General features: G+C 38.6%; 2 protein-coding genes across 2 annotated transcripts; both read left to right on the forward strand.

Moving 5' to 3' along the window:
• The first annotated feature begins 5,014 nt into the window (after nt 1-5,014).
• On the forward strand, nt 5,015-12,040 carry LOC116205796 (probable pre-mRNA-splicing factor ATP-dependent RNA helicase DEAH9). The gene is made up of 23 exons (XM_031538454.1): nt 5,015-5,231; nt 5,338-5,482; nt 6,046-6,120; nt 6,474-6,563; nt 6,724-6,803; nt 7,093-7,162; nt 7,278-7,363; nt 7,782-7,848; nt 7,938-8,033; nt 8,175-8,280; nt 8,384-8,430; nt 8,513-8,596; nt 8,734-8,787; nt 9,128-9,228; nt 9,664-9,754; nt 9,868-10,032; nt 10,170-10,259; nt 10,403-10,474; nt 10,679-10,777; nt 10,863-10,949; nt 11,113-11,166; nt 11,268-11,347; nt 11,435-12,040. The coding sequence occupies exons 1-23, from the start codon at nt 5,125-5,127 to the stop codon at nt 11,571-11,573; spliced, it is 2,085 nt and encodes a 694-aa protein (XP_031394314.1). The 5' UTR covers nt 5,015-5,124; the 3' UTR covers nt 11,574-12,040.
• Nucleotides 12,041-12,950: 910 nt separating this feature from the next.
• On the forward strand, nt 12,951-17,794 carry LOC116202801 (sodium/calcium exchanger NCL2-like). Its single transcript, XM_031534413.1, has 7 exons — nt 12,951-13,416; nt 15,387-15,608; nt 15,922-16,103; nt 16,193-16,314; nt 16,417-16,687; nt 16,926-17,258; nt 17,375-17,794. The coding sequence occupies exons 1-7, from the start codon at nt 13,038-13,040 to the stop codon at nt 17,621-17,623; spliced, it is 1,758 nt and encodes a 585-aa protein (XP_031390273.1). The 5' UTR covers nt 12,951-13,037; the 3' UTR covers nt 17,624-17,794.
• Nucleotides 17,795-21,021: the final 3,227 nt, after the last annotated feature.

Raw genomic sequence — 21,021 nt, forward strand, 5'->3', positions numbered from 1 at the left:
ATCATGCGTACAAAATTTCATTCGCAGATTGTTAGAGACGAGGTTGACAATGTAGTTGCTGCTAACAAAACTATAGGAAGGTGCTGCTCATGGGTAGAGGCAGCTCCAATGATTAGTGTCATCAAGGGAATAATTTGCGACACCAAGTCTGGTCTCAAATAATAGAACAATTTGCCCTTTGGGGTGAATCGGAAATCGAGGGAACCGATTCATCAAATCCTCCATATTCTACCAACCGGATTTACGTCAAAAGCTCCAAGATCAAGAAAACATAGTTTCTTGCGGACAGCCAAACAGGAAGACTTGTTCGACTATTTCCTAAAGGCGGTGAACAAGGTATTAGAATTAGAGACCGTCGAAATCCAAATTGGCAAGCGTAAGATTTTTCTGTAAGTTTGTATTTTACAACAAATTTCCGTACTTTCTCCTAATTAAATCTTGCACAACTAATATATCATGAACACGCTATTTACGATTCAATTAAACTGCGTTTTTCACCCTCGATGATGTTTCTATTAACAAATATTTCTCTTTCATAAGTTGGCATCGGTGCAGGCTATATTTAGGTGGTCTTTGTAGACGAAAAAATTCAAAAATTTTAAACCGAAGAAAAAAAAAGTAATTTTACTTCCAGCTTAATTAAATTTATCTGTGTGTGTCAAAGTGAGATTCTTATTTGTAAGGACTTATCGATATAGGTTTCCACCATAAAGCATTACCTATCATAAAAAAAACTTCAAACAAATGGCACATCAATAACTTTGAAACATGATCAATCAATTCATTGTAAGTACTGCCTCTAACAGAAAAGAGAAATCTGGAAAATGCAAGTTTTACTTACATGGCATGCATGGATGCCAATTTCAATCAGTTTAAATTCAACCGGCCAGGAAAAAGGGAAAAAAAAAGAAGATCAATTTAAATTGAAAATCCTAGATTTACCTATATACGGACTTATAGGGGCTGTGGGATGATTAAATCAACCTCGGTCATGCAAGGCGCAGTATTCATTGTCTTCCTCATCTCGCGCACAGCTTCAACTACCAATGACGAAGCCACACCATCGTCACTATCCCTCGGGTCTTCTTCTCCATCGAAGTGAAACCCGACGATGTCTTCATAATTAGTTCTTTCCATGGCACCGTTGTCACCAACTCTTGTGGTGACCGCAAGCAATGCACCTCTCATCACGTAACCTGACTTGGCCAATATTAGCTTCGGCATGAACCAAACCTTTGTGTACAGTCGGTATTCCCCGCCGCTGTTGCTACCACTCGTCGGTGTACTGTTTCTGATCTTGGATATCTCGCCTTGTCCTGCACGAATTACTGCTAGCTGACCAAAGTTCTTCAGTACCACCTCTCGTAGCATTGGGTGGTTAGGGACCATGCGTCTTACTATGGAAAGAATATGTTGGACGGCTTCTAGGCAACACGTGACGTACATATTGTATGCGCTCATGATCTCATCTGAGTATGGCGGTAGGACAAGCGGATGATCTCCTTCGTGAAGCCCTCCTGTGCATTAAAAGGAAGTTAGATACCCGAATCTAAAATCAACGGAAAGCACCCATTTACGGGAAATCTGTCACCTCCTATCAATGCGTGTTTATAACTTTGCGGTCTCCTCTGCAAGGCAGTAGCAGCGAGAATCACGCAGCTGTTAAGCATCGCGCTGTTGCTGTCCAATTCGGCCTTCCACTTGAGGATATTATCAGGTCCTTCAGCATCGTGGTAGAATTCTTTCGCGTCTAAATCTATGGTGAGAGTTCGAATCTCCGGGAACAGCTTCAGGTATTGAAACATTTCTTCAATACTATAAGAACGCTTGCTCTTGATCAGTTCGATCGCAACATCACCATTTAGATTATCATCAGGGTGTGGAAACGGGGGCCAGGGAATGGTTCCTTCATCGATCTGACGCCAGAGGCTCAAGAAGAAGAAGGAGGGTATGACAGGGACGAGGGAAGCCAAGTGCTTCGAGACAGCAAGGCATCTTATCAAGGACTTGGCATCCAAAACCCGGAGGATATCAAGACTTCGACGGAGGAGGTCATCGGGTAGGCATTCCAAGTGGTTTTCGGCCAGTTCTTCCATGCTGAGTACGTGAAAGAAGATTGCAGAGCTGATGGGGTTGGAGATTCAACCAAATTGGTTTAATTATATTTTTCCGGTAAGTGGTTTAATTATATTTTGTTACGTCGAGATGTCAGGGAACTCCAAATTGATTCCCATTAAGGATTTCTTGTAACCGCTAAATATTTCAAAATAAAGAATATCCTAAAGAGAGATATTACGATATCCTAAAGAATATTTTGTCGGTTAAGGATAAGCGATTGGAGTAGGATTTGATTTTTCAAGATATCACTTCTGATGATTGTCGTTAATATTATCTACCTATGTACATCTATACATATATTATTTTTCCAATGACACTTTTACTTAAAAATATAAGTTATTAACGGCCCGTTTGGTTTCGAAGTTGTGGTTTAAATTTTTAATTTTAATTTTAACTCAATACACTACACAACAAAATCCACTTTTCCAAAGTCAAACTGATAAGTCTTATATATTATTCAACATACAATGCATGGGTTAGGGTGTGGTGGGGGGCAGGAGGAGAGAAGGGTTTGTGGGATAAATTTTTTTTGTCATTTTATACCATCAAAATCACAATCACCAATTCAAAACTTTAACTTTGAAATTAAACGGATTGTAAATAAACGTCGATAACTTATAAGAATGATTTATGTTGCGTTTGGTTTCATAGTAGAATTTTAAAATCAAATTTTGATTTTGAAAAAGAGTGGTATAAATGGGGCCCACCCTTTGACTTTGTATAAGTTATGTTGTTTTATTGTGAAAAAAAGTGATATAAATGGGGTCTACTCTTTGACTTTGTATGAGTTATTTTGTTTTATAGTTGGTAGAATTAAGTTAGAATTGTGATTCTAAAATAATACCATAAAACCAAACAAGGCATTAAAAATCAATAGGCCCCTCTCCTATGCAAAAAAGGAAAATTAATAGGCTTATTCCATTATTCGTACTACGCTGGAACCTCGCAATGTAGTGGATCAAGAAAAGTTTCTTCGATTTCAATTTTCAATAATCTAATTGGATAACTATGACCATAATATAATAGGACTTAAGTAGCACACTAATTTTAAGTGGACAAACTTTACCGTTAATAGGATTTTAATATTCAATAAAAATATCTCGTCATCACAATCAAGTCAACTATGTGAGAAATAGTCTCACATAACATGTTAGCTTAAACTTGTGCTAACTGATAAAAGAAAATTTCTAAAACCATAAATAAAAAGAATATGCTATTTACATTGGTGATATATGGAAATAGGCCTTTTACCTACATGCGTTGATTTTAGGTGATTTGGTATTGCGATCGGAGAGGAAGATTTATCCTTAGTGGACTGACCCCACTCGAATAATAATTAGATTCGTTCAGCGTTCAAATATTAATAAGGTGGTTTCTCAAAAAGAAAAAAAAAAGTTCATATCTATTATTACTTATACTGGAAAAGTGGTAAGTGCTGTAATATTCACTTTCTTACATTGACCATTGAAAAATAACAAAATTAAATTTGAGCCATTAGATTAAGGGTGCATTTTTTTTTTATAAGTAGATTAAGGATGTATTGGTAAATTTACATAGTACCTCTAACTATGTACTGCCTCGACCTGCTCCACCATTGGGCTTTTTCAGATAGTCTGTTGGATACCCTTGAAGAGACCTTATTGTAATGTTCGCAAATGGGCCGACCTTCTGAGGTGTACTGCTGTTGGGTCGGGCGACTAGAACTATTGTTGCCCTGCCAGCCCATGTTCTGCAAACCCGAATTACTTCCTTACCAACCCGATCCACCATTCTGCAAACCAGAAGAATTTCCCTACCAGCCCGAGTTGCTCGCCCCATTATTCTGCCCCTTCGCCAGAAAAACAACTGCCTCAGGTACCCCTTCCTTTGGTCATGCGACAGTCTTCTGGCTTTCCTCATTGGCGACCATCTGATAAACATTGTTGACTTATGGCGATGGTTCGATACTGAGTATGGTGGAGTGAATCGTGTTGAATTCTGGTGTGAGTCCCATTGAGAACTAATATACTTTCCCCATCTCTCTTTGTGCTACTGTCCCGTAGTTGTAAGCCGGATTCTCAATATAAGTCTTGAGTTCATCCCAGAGGATCGTTTTCCTCTAATTTCTCCAGCCTTCCTTGAATGAAAGGCAATTTACCTTTAGCCTCAAGAGTCGTCAACATGGCTCGAGACCAGTTGAGATAATTATCTCCCTTTAGAGTGCAACTAAGCAGCGCGACTACCGTTTCATCCGAGTTTCCGAGCGGATAGACAGGAGGCAGATCTTCCTTCATCATGGAGCTTTGCCCGCGCTCAACGCCTTTTTTCGGGCTCTTGTCTGGGTCATTAATATCAGACATCTTCTTTAATCTTCCTTCTTCATGACTTAATAGATGAGAATCGATTCAGTTTTAGAGTATCGACACTCTGATATCATGTTAAGCTTTGAACGACAAGCTCAAATTGTATTACTGTGAACAAAAGAATGTGTAGGCAACAATACCTTTACAAGACAGGCACCGAATAAACTACGAGATTCTATTCCTAATCTATCCAAAGCATATATGAAAAACATGATATACAAATATGTACAAAATCCCAATATCCCATAATAACTATCACTTCTTAAAAATCACTTAGTACTTGATTAGATGCTTCAAAGGAAAACAAATCTTGCATATTTAAAAGTAAAGTACTTTTAGGGTTTGTCCTAATTTTAGACGTAGTTTCAAAATTTTTTAGTAAAATCACAATGTTTTTATTTGTTTTGAATTAATCAAAACCACACCTTCAGTCGTATTTTTTTTTTATGAAAATACTGACGTGGCAAACTTTGGGCCAGCATGACCACCGGTATGTGTATTGGCCCATCGGGGAGCGGCTGCTGCGTGGTCGATCAATTGGACCAGCTGGTCCGGTCTGAAATCGGTCTGGTCCGGATTTGAGCCATGCTGGCACTGGCCGTAGCGAAAGAGACCCCAGAACACAGACATTACGAAGGCGAAACCCCCAGAAGCGACACCTGCCATGGCGCAGTTCTGGAAGCCCGGCGCCGAGAAGCCTCAGCTGCTCGACGACGAAGAGGGCGGCGTCCTCTTCGTCTTCTCTTCTGCCTTCTCCTCTTCTTCTTCTGGGTACTCCCTCTGTCTGCTCTCTCTGCACGATTACGCCCTCAGCTCTCGCATGTTTTGCAGCAGTAGCATTGAATTGGGCGCACTCCCTTTCGCTTTTCCCTTGCAGATATGGCTATGCCAGCATTGAGAAGCAGAGGCAGAGGCTGCCCGTGTACAAGTACAGAACGGCAATTCTGTATTTGGTGGAGACTCATGCCACTACCATCATCGTTGGGGAGACGGGCAGCGGTAAAACCACCCAAATTCCTCAGGTTCGTCTCTGTTTCCTGTCCGTTTCATTGATGGGAAGGAACAAATTGCACTGTGGGTGTTGCTTTTTCTTGGAGGGTGTCGCTTATAGTGATCGACTGAGGGGGTCACTCTACACATGGGACTAATCATGCATGAATTGATGATATATGTGTTGTGTAATACTTGGGAGAAACTAACTGGAAGTGAAATGGGAAGTATTGAATTGATCAGTTGATGTTATCCGTCAAAAATCAGGCTTTGGGCCATACGTCAATTGTCAGCTCCTCTCTAGTTTGAGAAGTCTTTGTAATTCAGGAGTGGCAAGTGCCCTCACTCATATGAATGTGGCTCTGCCCCTGAGTGTTTTTAGTCTTGACTTGGCGATGAGCTTTGAGCAACTCGATGTATGTTATGATGCCCGGTAGCTTGAAGGAAGTTACAAATTTGTAAACTTAACTTGTATTGCTCACTTTGGGTCTGTTGAGATTCTATACGAGCGTCAGTCAGGATGATTAGCTTCCTTAGTACATTTAAAATAGAAAAGATACATGTTCATGATCAATGCGTGTTGTGTGATGTGCAGTACCTTAAAGAAGCAGGTTGGGCTGATGGTGGACTCGTAATAGCTTGCACTCAACCTAGACGGCTAGCTGTCCAGGTCATCAATTTGCTTCACTTGCCTCATCTTATTATGCTTCACAATTTGGTCCCCACGTATCTCTAATAATTTCTATTTCATTCTTGATACTGGGATGGGATTGGTTTGCTTTTGAAATGTTATATTATGTCTGAGACTGAGTTGACATGACTCGGAAATTAAGGAACTCAAGTTTGGCTACTGTTTACACGTTTGTCAGTGCTTTAAAAAGTTAGTGAATTCTGATAGGTTAACTTTAAAAGCAGACACTATGATGCAACACCTGGGATTCTATAGACTGCAGCTATCAGTCAATGTTTGGTTTCTGGTCATATTTACCTGCTCGTGCTAAGTACTGTATGAAAATTTTGCAGGCAGTTGCTTCAAGAGTTGCAGAAGAAATGGGAGTCAAGCTTGGAGAGGAAGTTGGCTACACGATACGGTTTGAAGATGTTACTGATACAGTTAGATTTCTTACCTTCATGATCTCTATCTTGTTTGGGTTGTCACTTAACTGTTGAATGCTATTTTTGCTTCACTTTCTGATTGATTGTAATTTCAAATGTCTGGATAATTATGGTCTTTCATCATTACCTTAAAAGCTTTTCTTGTTCTGCATCACAGGACAAAACCAGGATTAAGTTCCTCACTGATGGGGTACTGCTGAGAGAAATGATGGATGATCCCCTATTGACAAAATACAGGTACTCAGTTATGAATCTAGAGAGCATGACTCTCTGTGAATATTTCGTTGTGATATAAAAATAAAGGTGAATGTAGTAGAAAAATCATTTTCTTGATTTTGTAGTTTGGGCTACCACTGCTTTTATACCATGTACTAATTCATCCACTCGAGCCTTTTCACTTGCTTTTCTGTTTTACTTATTCATCCACTCTAGGCTTTTCACTTGCTTTTCTGTTCCAAAGTGGTTCTTGTATAACTATTACCAAGTGCTGCTAAACTTTTTCTCATTTCATCTGCAACTATCTCAGTGTCATAATGATAGATGAGGCTCACGAAAGGTCTATTTCTACAGATATTTTACTTGGTCTTCTGAAGAAGGTACTCTCTTAACAAACCTGAGCGTCATAATAATCACCTGTTTTTCAAATCCACTGAGAATTTACAATCTATTTGGCTTTTGTGTAAAAATCCTATTGTATGGCTGATTTTTCAGATCCAAAAGCGTCGGCCTGAGCTCCGCCTTATCATAGCCTCGGCCACAATTGAAGCAAAAGCTATGTCTGCTTTCTTCCAGACCAGGTCAAAATGTAACGAATTAAGTTTAGCTGTTCTTCCTTTGTGCTTGTTCTAGTCTTTTAGGGTTCTAGTTAGTTGTGCTATATGATCTGTATGGCTAAATGGGACAGCAATTTCTAGATTATCTTTTATTAGACTACTTCCCATGGTCCTCATCTCAATAATCCTATTCTTTAAATTGGGATTTTGGTATCAAGTTAATCCCGATGGTTGTAAAACATATATACATAGGAGTGCTACGAGGCATCAAATATACTGAAGATTTTAAATAGGAGAGAACGTATGAGAACAATTCCAGTGATTGTTTTTCTAGTGTTAAGTCAATGACAATTGAAAGTTTGACATCCATATTGCCTGCATTATCTTGATAAATTACAAGGTTTGGAAGGAAATATTGATTTCATCTCTTGCTATTTCTCAGAAGGCGTCGGGCTGTGGAATCTGTGGAGCCTCCACTAAGTATGGAGCCTGCAATTCTATCTGTTGAGGTTATTATTCTCTGATATACAAACATCATCAAGTTTTCCATGATTTCATGAGGTTAAATGTTTTCAGGGATTTTGTTGTCTTTTCTCAGGGCAGAGGGTTCAACGTGCAAATTCATTATGTCGAGGAGCCTGTCTCTGACTATGTGCAGGCTGCTATTTCAACAGTACAGCTGATTCATGACAAGGTACCTTTCTCGAATATTCAGCTAAACCATTGATGCAAATTCTTATTTTGGATCTGAAGTTACGTTAACTATGTTGTTTGAAGCCTTCTCCATTAATTGTATGTAATACTTGCCTTCAATATATGTAATTATTGCTCTCAGGAGCCATATGGTGACATTTTGGTGTTCCTTACGGGGCAAGATGATATTGATGCAGCTGTTAAGTTAATTAATGAGGAAGCTCGAAATGGTGGAAAAAACTCTTCCGGTACTGATTTAGTACCAAACTTTAAATTGATGCTCATGGAATATCTTTTCTCAAGAATCTAGATGAATAAATATTTGTTTTTATATTTTTCCTCTTCTTTCAGGATTGTTTGCTTTGCCTTTGTATTCTGGACTTTCACGTGCTGAACAGGTTAGCTGATGTGCAGCTTGGGGCATGAGAGTATAATTTAGACATTCTGTGCATAATTTTTCTGAATTTGCTTTCTTTCTAGGAACTCATCTTCTCTCCCACTCCACGGGGAAAGAGAAAAGTAGTGGTATCGACAAATATCGCAGAGACATCATTGACTCTGGAGGTTAGTTCTCTGCAGTTTGCCAACAAAATTGCTTCTTTTCCTTTTAAAGGAAATAATGTGTCTTCCGTTGTGCGACTTTTTCATTAAGGCAGGGAATTCATTTACATATACCTTATATTCCCCTCTAATCCCTGCAGGGTATTGTCTATGTTGTCGATAGTGGGTTTTCCAAACAACGGTTTTACAATCCGGTACCTTCACTTTCTTGTATTCCCTCTAATTTAGCAATATCTCATTTCTCATAAATATTAGGTTTTTTGGTCACTTTGGCGAAAGAATCTCTGATGTTTGAATATTGCATCGGTGGAAATTTGATTTTGACTTTCAAGTCTATTGAACATTTTTAAGTCGCTTCTCAATATTTTCTTTTAATATCCTTCTAAAATATTATTTTCAGTAAAAATGGAAGACAAACTAGTTTTATGGCTTTTGCCTCCTTGTGATTTCACAAGTTGCTGAAAACATATAGTGGTGATGCTTTTTTCTTCTGATGATGAATTTGATCCGAACTAATTTTGGTTGGTTTGCTAGATCACAGATATTGAGAACCTTATTGTCGCACCAATATCTAAAGCCTCTGCCCGCCAGAGGGCTGGTAGGGCTGGAAGAGTACGACCAGGCAAATGTTACAGGTCGCATTTTTCATTCTATATGTGTGATGTAGAGGGATAGATATATAGATATCCTATGGGAGATATTATCTGTTGTGGCAGCAGACATTTTGATAAAAGAAATCTTTGTTTAGCGGTTGAATGAAACCTATAGTTTTTAATTCATCTTAAGGAACCATCTGAAGTACAGTTTATAAAGATTGGAAAGGATAAATTAGAAGGGACATACCATCTGACTGTACCATCTTATAAGATCAGAAGGTTTTATGCATAAAAAAAGTTAAGTTGAGATAATTAGAGAGAGCTGTTTCTCTTCTCTTACACTGCATACCCGAATCGGCAATATCTTAGTTACTTGCTTTTGTTTCATTTTGAAGTCTTGATTCTATTCTTTCAAAGTTTGTAATTGATGTTGCTTTTAATTCTTCCCTTTCGGGTACATCTTTCCTTCTGCAGATTATATACAGAAGAGTATTTTCTCAACGAAATGAGCGCTGAGGGGATACCTGAGATTCAGAGATCAAACCTTGTGTCTTGTGTGATTCAGGTATAAGCCTTTTTCTTTCTCCGCCTCTATTTAAGAAATGAGTACACAACAGCATACTACTCTGCCAAATTTTTGTGCTAGAAGTGTTACAATTTTCTCTTCCTTTTTTTCAGTTGAAAGCCTTGGGCATAGATAATATATTGGGCTTTGATTGGCTGGCTTCTCCATCCCCAGAGGCAATGATTAGGGCACTCGAAGTGCTATATTCACTTGGGGTACTTGATGATGATGCCAAACTTACTTCACCCGTTGGTTTTCAGGTCGCAGAGATACCATTGGTGCGTAATGTTTGAAATACAATGTTTCTTCATTACATGCGTCTACAGAATTATCCTTTGGGCTAGCTGTGTGAAAATCTTCGCTATTTAAAATTTGGATGTGAGTATTAAATTCCATGAACATGAGTATGCTGCAGGATCCGATGATATCAAAAATGATCTTAGCATCAAATCAACTCAGCTGTTCTGAGGAGGTTCTCACTATTGCTGCTGTTCTTTCAATTCAAGTAATTGTCTGGTCCTGCTGCTATTGATTTCTTGTTCTATCTTTAATAAAAAAATGTTCTGTTTTTTTGTTTTTCAGTTGTCTGAAAGTAGTAGACATGATTGAATAGGATGTTTTTATGATGCTTATAATCTAATTTTGCAGTCTATTTGGTTTATTGAGAGAGGAATACAAAAGGAAATGGATGAGGCGAAGTTAAGATTTGCTGCTGCTGAGGTTAGTCTTTTTGGTTTTCTGCTAAATTTTTTTGCCCTTTTATTGTTTAGGAAGATATTTTGTTCTTGATTTTTAAATTCTATCCTATACAATTTGTTTGCTTTTTACTCGTCCATTGCCAGTAGAGGATGGAGTCTACTTTGGGTTTCTTGAGGCAGAATCGCTTCGGTTTTTCTCATGAGGGTCAGTTTCAATATCTTGCAGGGTGATCATGTGACATTCCTGAACGTTTATAAGGGATTTCTTCGATCGGGCAAATCTTCAAAGTGGTGTTATAAGAACTACATTAACTACCATTCCATGGTATTTGTGCGCTTCTTTCCTTCCCCTTTATCTTTTATTTATCAGAGAATGAATTATTTTTATTTTCGGTGGTTTTTGTCTGCAGAAAACAGTCGTCGAGATTAGAGAGCAACTCCGAAGAATTGCTCAGAGATTAGGCATTGTTTTGAAATCTTGTGATAGAGACATGCAGGTACATTTTAGGCACAGTTTGTCCATCTAGTCCTCGGGAAAAATTTCTGGACATTTTCGTTACTATTGTTGTAGATTTCCAAATAGGGGTCCTATTAAATATCAATGTGTTTGCTTTTCTAATAAAATGAAATGGTCTGATCGCTTGCTCTTATGTCCTTCAGGCTGTTAGAAAGGCAGTAACTGCTGGGTTCTTTGCAAATGCTTGTCGAATAGAAGTAAGTATTCGAGATTGTAACTTTATCTGATTTCCGAATTTTCATGCTTACAATATGAAATCTAATTGACTTTGCCATTGATTTGCTGTGCATTGCCAAAGCCATACAGTCACAACGGAATGTACAAGACAGTGAGAACTTCCCAGGAAGTATACATTCACCCGTCTTCGGTTTTGTTCAGGTATGGCCTTTTCATTTAGCCAAAACTTCATATGTTCTGAATTAACTTTTGGAGATGTTGATGAAATTGATTCTCCCAATGGGGCAGGGTTAACCCGAAGTGGGTGGTGTATCAGTCAATTGTCTCGACCGATCGACAGTACATGCGGAATGTGATCTCGATTGATCCCTCATCATTGACTGAGGTGGCCCCTCATTTCTACAGGCAGCAAGGACCAATCTTTTGATCCACTGATTAATTTCTGCCAGATGATTACGCTGTTTCTAATACCTCTCTAGATAACTGAGGAAATAGAGGACTCCGACTTCAAATCAGCATCCGGTTTCAATCTTCAGGTCCCATAACTTCTCTGTCTAGCATAAACCATCAAACCAAGACGGTGATTGGCCTCTTAGATCGCTCGAGTTTTACATAGGTGCAGTTGACTGCCTTTAGTTTTAGATTTACACTATCTATCCGTTGCGATGAGGTCTTTGTAGCGCGGCAACTTTGACTATTGGGGTAACTTGACCAGTTCATTGGATAGTACCTTTTTTTTTGGGCCCAAACCTTCCAGTCATCATGTGCTGAACAATCCAATCCCTATTTAAGACTGTTAGGTCCCGATTGAATCAATTGGACATGTGGGTTTTGGTTACAACTAGCTGCAACTTTCCGATATAATATAAACACTTGCGTCATTTCATTATCTAATTTCTTGAAGAAAGCTCCTGGCCGGCGGTCATCGCACTCAGATTATGATCGAGTGCTTTTTAAGGTCAATGTCAGATTCCTGTCCTGCAGTAGAGGCCTTGGAAGCCCAAGAGCACATGTCATCACTAGTGAAGCTCGCCTAGCGAACAAGCTGTGCGAGCCACCTTGAAGCACAATTCTTACCGAGTGGCAGGGATAAAAAATATAATAAAAGAACTTTGCAAACCGCTTTGATATGCGATGGTCTATTGTAAGCGGCATAGTGACCGCATTCCACTATCTAATTGAGATTTAAATCTTATTGCTTCATGTTGAGATCCAAATCTCATTGCTTCAAGTCGTTTTGTAAAACTAAAAGAAAAGTATCCTATATCCCGATAATTATCAGTTTACGATCAGGACTAAGAATTAAATAAGGCCTTTTCTTTATACCATCAGCACGGTGGTCTAGTGGTTAAGTATCAAGCGCTCCACTTGAACATCACGAGTTCGAATCTCACCGAGTACGTAGAGCTACTCACTATGTGAGTATATTATGGGATGGCGGTGGCCGGCTCATAATGCTTGATCCAGTGGACCGTGGACTTAATTCATTAGTGTGGCGAAATGAATATTTCGTAGCGGTTAAATTTTCTTAATTGAGACAGGTACAACGTACTAATAACCTGACCTTACCTTTTTATCCATTTAAAAAATAATGGCCTTCTCCTTATAAACCGGTAGCTTCCTCCCATCTGTCCTTCTTTTTGGTAAATCAACCTTTCCATCTATACTTCAAATGCATCACAGTCACTGTTTAGATTTAGGATTAAACAAATGGATGACAGGACACTAAAACCAGAAAAGGTTCCTTTAAGGACAATCTTCAGTGTTGTCTTCTTCTCAGAACGTGCATGGAATCCCACTTTCTCAGTCATCCTTCGAATATAAATCCAAATCTCTCAACCAGAGTTTTGTTCTTCGCGTCTGCATTCTCCATCTCCATCACCTCCCCATTATGACTCCTCTTGAAAGGACAGTGATGAGGGGGCGGCTCGCACTCGCTGTCTTTTGGGTCCTAATGGTCCATTCCGTCACTGGCCGTTCCATAAGAGGGATCATATCCGACGGCATGGATCGGCTCGGGGGGCAGGGCCAGGTCCTTGGTCTCAGGACAACGACCGTGACTTGCACCCCAACTTACGGGTTCCTGCCCTGCACGACGGAGGTGTGGGGAGAGCTGTTCCTGATAATAGTTTATGAGTACTTGTTGGCAGTCGCATCACATTATGTGTCCTCAGGGTCGGATTTGTTCTTTCGGATGTTCGGGACGGGTATCTTTGGGGCCAGTTTGTTCCAAATGCTCGGCAGCATTCCTCAAGTGGTGATTATGCTTGGTAAGTATAACTCACAAGCTCTTCTTCCTCATCAGGCTTTACGATTGTTTCCTCCCCCGTTATGGAAAACATTTTGCCATTTTTTGTTGCTCAAAGAAAACCGTAACACAAGGAAAGGAATAGTAAACAAGTTTTGCTTTTCTAAGCTTGACAACGATTAAACTTTTCGGTGTTATCACCCTCATGATAATCAAAGAAAGTAGCATAGTAGTGTAAGTTTGCAATCAATAAGTTTCAGATTCGATACTCAATGAGACTACCCGTACCCTTTTATTAAGTGCACATGCCTCCCTTATAACTGAGAAAAAAAGAAAAATTAGTCATAACGTGCAGCATTTGCTCGAGATTTTAAGTCATTCATGTGATTCATTTGCAACGATGAAGATTTTCATTTCTTAGTTGCCATTGATGTCTCTTCACAATTACCCTTTTGCTGTACTCCCACAAACATGCTTAGGCATATGTTTTACACACACACGCACATATATATATTTACAAACAATGTACCTATATATGTTTGTGGCAAAGAATTGTGCCATGGACAAATCTGTGGATTATATGGGTCCTTGCAGAATGAGAGAAAATATTAAAAACTAGTCACAATATTCATATGTCTAGTCGTCTAATTATATAACAGTGGTAATATATTTCCAAAGAAAAAAAAATCAAAGAGGGGTAGCACAATGAAGCACATCATTGCCTTGTAACCAAGATGTTTTATAAGAAAATGAAAAACTAAATAATGGAGCATGAATATTCTCATTAAGAGAATGGAACCTAAAATCTCTAAGTTATTATGCGAAAGCGTGTATCATTACCTTATACGTCCTCTATCTCACTGCATCTAATTTTCGCCTCACTAAGATATGGAATTACTCTATAAAAAAATGGTGAATATTGGCGTAAGAGTATATATTTTATTGGAAGAATGAAAATGTATTATGCAACAAGTTGAGGGGAGTTGGTATTTTCACATAAAAGGCCAAAATCCATGAATCTCTGTCCCTTTCTCTCTCACATTGTCATTGACTATCAATTCTCCCAATTCAACTATATAAGTTTATATATTTACCAAAACATACATACATATATATATATATATATGATTTGATAATATTTTTTCTTTATTTTATTCTAGGAATGAATCACAAGTCCCTGCTTAGTATGTTTCTACATGTTTGAATATTCACAAGATTCAATCGACTGACGTGTGACAACTAGATTTGCTGGTTTCACAATTCAGCGGACCCACGATCGGCCCAATGGGCTTAATATGGGCCAGAGATGGAGCCCAAAATAAGGTCCAGTCTTGGCCGACGATCAGTTCCATGGCAACCTTTTGAAGTAAATGGTGGGCCTGCTTATTCAAGAGGGATTTTCTACTTATAGTTACGCCTTCCGGCCTCCTAGAACCGTCCGATTGCCCACTGTGTTCGTCCCCCGGTGTGAGGGCAGGGGAGGGGGGTTCGTCCCCCCTCGGGGGGGGGGGGGGGGGGGGGGGGGGGGGGGTGGTTTGGTGTTTGGCGGTGCATTCCTTGCGATCAGACGGTCCCATGTATGGGTGACTAATGTATTTATATATTTTAACGAGTTAAAAATATGAATTTGGACAAATGGTGGGCCTACTTATTCAAGAGGGATTTTTTACTTATGGTTACGCCTTCCGGCCTCCTAGAACCGTCCGATTGCCCACCGTGTTCGTCCCCCGGTATGAGGGCCGGGGAGGGGGGTGGTTTGGTGTTTGGTGGTGCATTCCTTGCGATCGGACGGTCCCATGTATGGGTGACCAATGTATTTATATATTTTAACGAGTGAAAAATATGAATTTGGACAAATGCATGTCACTAATGAGGTGGAATTGTGGATGTTACTAGTAGATTGGAATTTTTATTTTCTTGTTTAACGATTGACTAGTGAGAAGCTGATAGATAAATGTATGAAGTTCTCCTAAGAGGTTTCCTGTTGTGCAGTTTCGGCGCTTTCATCGAGCTCGGACACGATCGAGACAATGGCAACCATGATGATGGGGATGCTTGCGGGCTCGGCCATCATGAGCTTCACCTTGATATGGGGCTCCATCATTGTTTTTGGTAGCCATGATCTCTCTGGGTCCAACAACTCTTCATCTTCATCTTCCTCGGCATCCTCGTCCCCCTTCAGCCTCCCGAAATTTAAGCAACTATACAGCTCAAGTATGCTTTCTCTCAATCTAGTTAACGCATCAGTCGGAATTTCTTATTTCTGATTACATGAGTGCTTATCGACATTGGAACCAAGTGGTGAATCATTTTAAACCTCATACTACTAGAACCTATGTACGAATAAAAGCATAAGATAACAAGAAATGACTTGATATTGGTAAAATTGCTACATCGATCATAGAGCCATAGGTTTGATAAAAAATGCAGATCCATATCGAAAATTTGTTCATGTATATACGATGATGGTCACGGTAGTTTGCTGAAAGAACAATTAACTGGTCTGCTCGGTACATATTATTTGCAGGTTATGGAGTGCAAACTGATGCAGAAACAAAGAACGTAGCAAGCCTCACACTCCTATCAATGGTCCCTCTCCTCATTCTTCAACTAGCAAAAATCCTCTCTTCATCCACGGCTCAGAGGATAGTTGTCCTAATTGCTCTCATTGTCACCGCAATTTTCCTCTTCATCTACTGCAATTACGAGGTGAAACACGAACCCTATGCATCGGCAAAATAAATTATTTATTCCATGTCACGCTCTTAAGATATCCTAATTCTACAATTGGGTTGCAGGTATTTAAGCCGTGGATTCAGGAGAAGAGATACGAGTCTCTCTTGCGAAGGCATGTCCAGGAGAGCATGCTGAAGAGATATCTGACCACTGCCGGGAAGCCGAATGAGCCTCTCATTAAAGAGTAATCAGTTCCTCTTCTTCTTGATATGTTACAGATTGTTAAGATTAAATTTGAGAGTCCCGCTAGTTGTCATCTTGGTCTTTTCTCCCATGCTTTTGGCAGGCTGTTCCGTAGGATTGACAAGAACAGAAACAAGCAAATATCTGAAAATGAACTGTATGCATTCATCCTCGGGGTTCAAATAGAGGAAGCAGGTTTCCATACCGACGATTCCACTCAGAGGGTGATGAAGGAGTTCGACCTCACGCAGGATTCCCAAATAAGTGAGAAGGAATTCATCCAAGGCATCTCAAAGTGGCTCGATGAGGCTATGGTATTGCCATCAGCAGCTAGTAGTCGCAATCAAAGGAATGCTTCCAACAACACTTCACAGGTATATACATAAACCACGATATAGCTAGTGATCGGAGCCACAACATCAGCCACATATGATATTTAGAAAAATCAGATCAAGAATCATTAAAACGGACTAGGTACTCGACTCTTGACATTAGACTTGCACTCTGATGACATCGTCAGTGACCACTTTTCCCAAAAGCTTGTAGTATGGTGTTTCATTCTACATATGATTAATTTTATGCTTCTCTGTTCATAATGAATTGAAATTTCAGGGAAATATGATCGAAGAGCAGCAAAGCCTAATTTCCCAGGACGAGAACGGTACTACCCCGACAACTAGTACTAGTACTACTAAGCCAAGTGGAAAAGCCTGGTGGAATTACACAAAGGCCGGGTCTCTGATAATACTAGGAACCGGGATAATGATCCTGATTGGAATGCCCCTCATGGTGAATATTCAAAGTTTTGCCACCGCCGTAGGTATTCCTTCATTTTTAGTTACGTACGTTGTAGTTCCACTCTCCATGGGCTACCGGCAAGTAATAGCTGCCGTAACTTCTGCAAGGAAGAAGACTGTTAAGGATATCTCCTTATCGTTTTCAGAGGTACATCAAGCATATATGGTCTACTTCCAGTTCCTGGTGTTTTTGGCTCAGCCTTTGTCCTTCTTATAATTAAGAGTTGTATCCGATAAACTGATAAATGTATGACAATCTTGCAGATATATAACGGGGTGTTCATGAACAACTTAATGGGGCTGGCGACGTTCCTGTTGCTCGTGTACATAAAGGACATCACGTGGGACGTGTCGGCAGAAGTTCTTCTTGTGTTGCTGATATGCACTCTGATGGGCTGCCTCAGCAGCCTCGTCACCAAGTTCCCATTGTGGATTGGGCTTCTTGCTTACATTCTCTACCCGGTTTCTCTTATTCTCCTCTATGTTCTCACCTCTGTCTTTGGTTGGTCTTGATTTATTATCATGAGTCTGAGTTGAGTATTGTCTCTTCTGGGAAAACAAGGAACTTAATTATTGTCTTAAATCAGAAACTAGAAGGGGCCTGTGGATCCTCAGCAGGACATTGCAATTGTTAAGCAACCCAATTTAGGAAATCAATTATGAATGATGTTCATTCTTCAGTCATTCGAAGTACATTAGTAATTACTTTTGTTTGGAGTGATGGAAGCGCAGTATTACTCATTAGCCATCATTTGTCACTTGATGAATAAGTTAAAATAATTGCAGCGGCCATATAGTGGAAACATCTTAAACTGTCCCAACTCAAAATAATTTGATCAGGAAGAAGCTATCGGTAAAAAATATTTCATTTTATAAATTTTAAGGCTCATAGTTCGCACGTTGTATGCTCAATCATCCATTTGCTCCAATCATATTAAGTATCATTTGGTACATTATAATGGAATGGAATGATTATATAATAAATATAGAAAAAAAAGAGGTAATTTTTAGGTTGATATAGGATACATGGTGGAATATAATTATAACTTTGTGCCTATTTAACAAGATAATATTTTAAATAATAAAACATGAATTTTTATCTTTTTCATTTTGTTGCTTAAAATTTATTGAATTATGGAAATGAACATTCCATAAATTTTTTGAAGGAATTCTCGTTCCATCAATTTGAAGAGAATGATCATTCCAATGGAATGATAATTTTAACTTTTCAAAGTACAACGAAATAATTCACTCAGAAAAAATGCAACAATATAATGAAAGGGAGTGGAAGGAGGGATATTGATTTTTTTTCCATTCTCCTCCCGAATATGACCTTAATGTTTCCTCTTATAATATCACTAAGAAGTTTCTTATATTGGTGGCAGAAAAGTGTCCAAATAACGCATGTTATGCATGGAATGCAATGCAAACTATACATATGTTAAGACTTTTTTTTCCCCCTTTCCGTTTCTAGAAAAGTGTCACTCACTCATCAAAATTAATAATACGAGTACATACTAGACTCATGGACTTCTCTTATAATTAAGAAAAAATAATATGAGTACATGTACATAATACAAGTATTTGGATATATAACACACATACAAAACGATACACCGGGTGAGGAGTCACACATAACCCATATCGACATTGATCATAGAAAGGAGTAAATATAGTGATGCATGTTGGTGGCAAGTAACCCATTAGGTCATAAAAAACCGTATCGATCATATGCTATAACTTCCTCATGGTGCCGCACTCTCACCAGAATTCAGGCCCTTACTTACCACCATGTGGTTTGAACGAGCATCATCGCTGGAAATCGTTGCCGCTCCGACGAGTGAGCAAGGCATTGAGGGGTAACGACTGTCCATCGAGTCACCGACTCTACCTTGCAGAGTAACATGACTCCCCATCCACAAATTCGAAGCCCCAAGACCAGTATTGGCTGGTTGTGGCTTAAATTTTCACCCGTAAATTTCCAGCGTCTTTATAAGGTTCATGTCGCCATTGGAGGCCGCCCTTCGTAAGTCACCCCAAATTTAGTCTAAACTAAAACTTGACAGGATGATTACAACATTAATGACAATAATTTGTAAACAAAAGAGACTATCATAAAGTTGAAACCAGAATGTACCAGCCAAAAGAAAAGGGAAAAAAAAAATTGACACTAGAACTTTATGCTCCCATACTGAAATCATGGGGAAATTCTTAACGGATCTTATAATTCATAATGATGTGGTGAGAAAAAAATTCAAAAAGTTGATATGCAATCAACAAAAGTTATGGTGTAATACTTGCATGATATACATATTAATTTGTCTATTGCAATTTGATTGGTTCATTCTCATGTCGTGTGACGAGGTAGAATCACCAAATAAATTTCTCGACATTGTGGAATCTATTAAGGTTCCTTAGTTCATTCAAATGCATTAAGCTCATACCAAGACATCAAGCAGACTTTTTTTTTCCGTTATAAATGAGGTCATGAGACTATTAATTGAAAAGAGAAAACTAGAGAAATAGGATATAATGCAGATGATACATTCCTTACTTGTGGATAAAAAAATTTCAAGTTTAGTCCTTGCAAGTGGGACTCTTTGTATACCATTATTTCTCTTATCTCTTTTCATTTATTAAGTCCATATACCTCACAATCAAAATAAAAAAGAAAACTAAATAAAAGGGAATGACAAGTCCGCTGGTGGGAATATTAACAAAAAAAAAACCTCTTGGCTCCATGCGTGGTGTCTGCCACCGTACAATACCTCCTTTCCCACATCAATCACACTTTAATTAATAGGACAAGATTAGCAAGCAATAATTGTTTATAGATAGCATGATAGAATTTTCCATATTTAAATTGGCAAGGACAGAAATGAATTGATTATGAGGAATGAGTTTTTATGCGATGGCACAAAGTGTCAATCCAAAATCAAGAGGTCATCGGTTTGATCCTCACCATTGAGATTATATGTTCTTTTATTTCACTATATTTCCTATCCTAATATAAGGCTCGTGAATCTCTTTTACGACTCTAAAAAAAAAAGGAAGGAAATCACTCGATAATAAAGATAGGATTTGACGTAGCTATTTGACAAAATGATGATAATAATTAATAACAGTAATAATCTATCATACATCTAATTAATAATAAAAAAATCACGCTTTTATCTAAATCATTCAAATGTGGCTATTCTAAAATTTCAGATAATATCGTAGCTGAGATTTTTGAGTTTTTTGTTTGTACATTTCTTTGATATTTCATGAACTCTATCCGATAAGATTTGTTGTTAGTATTTACTTTTCTTTCGCTTTGATGTTTGTTGTTGTTTGTCTTCAGCTAAAAATATAATCTTTGCTCGGATGTCAACTTGATTCTAGCTAAAAAAGATTTCCACTAAATTTCAAACCACCTATTGAAAATCGTATTGCCTCTTAAACGTTGACCTAGTTCATCACAAAATGCTTTGCTTCTAGTAAGTTTCAAATCCTTGAATTACTAGTAAAGTTGTCAAAAGAGAGTGTAGTGCTACGGTACACGTCCTCGTTTGTTGATTTAGAGATCGCAGGTTCGATATCTATTAGGACTACTTGTGCCTCTTTATTAGTTATTTTAGATTTCTCTTTTATTGTATTAGGTCTTGAACCTTTTTATGACCGAAAAAAAAAGGTTATCAAGACAAAGCGAAATTTGCCAAATATGCCACACTTAATGGTTAGCTCTCCTGATCATTTTTAACCACTATATTAGAGATCACACGCAATATACGAGAAACCACGTTAACTTAAATAGGTTGAAATTGAAAATCTTAGTGAAACCTTTTTTTAATACGTAAAATGAAGTCCTAGTGAAACTTGAGGATGTTGCCTTTTTGCCTTTGAAGTATTGAAAGTAATTGAGATGAGGA

This window comes from Punica granatum, chromosome 4, assembly GCF_007655135.1.
Source record: "Punica granatum isolate Tunisia-2019 chromosome 4, ASM765513v2, whole genome shotgun sequence".
In the NCBI taxonomy this organism is placed as follows: Eukaryota; Viridiplantae; Streptophyta; class Magnoliopsida; order Myrtales; family Lythraceae; genus Punica; species Punica granatum.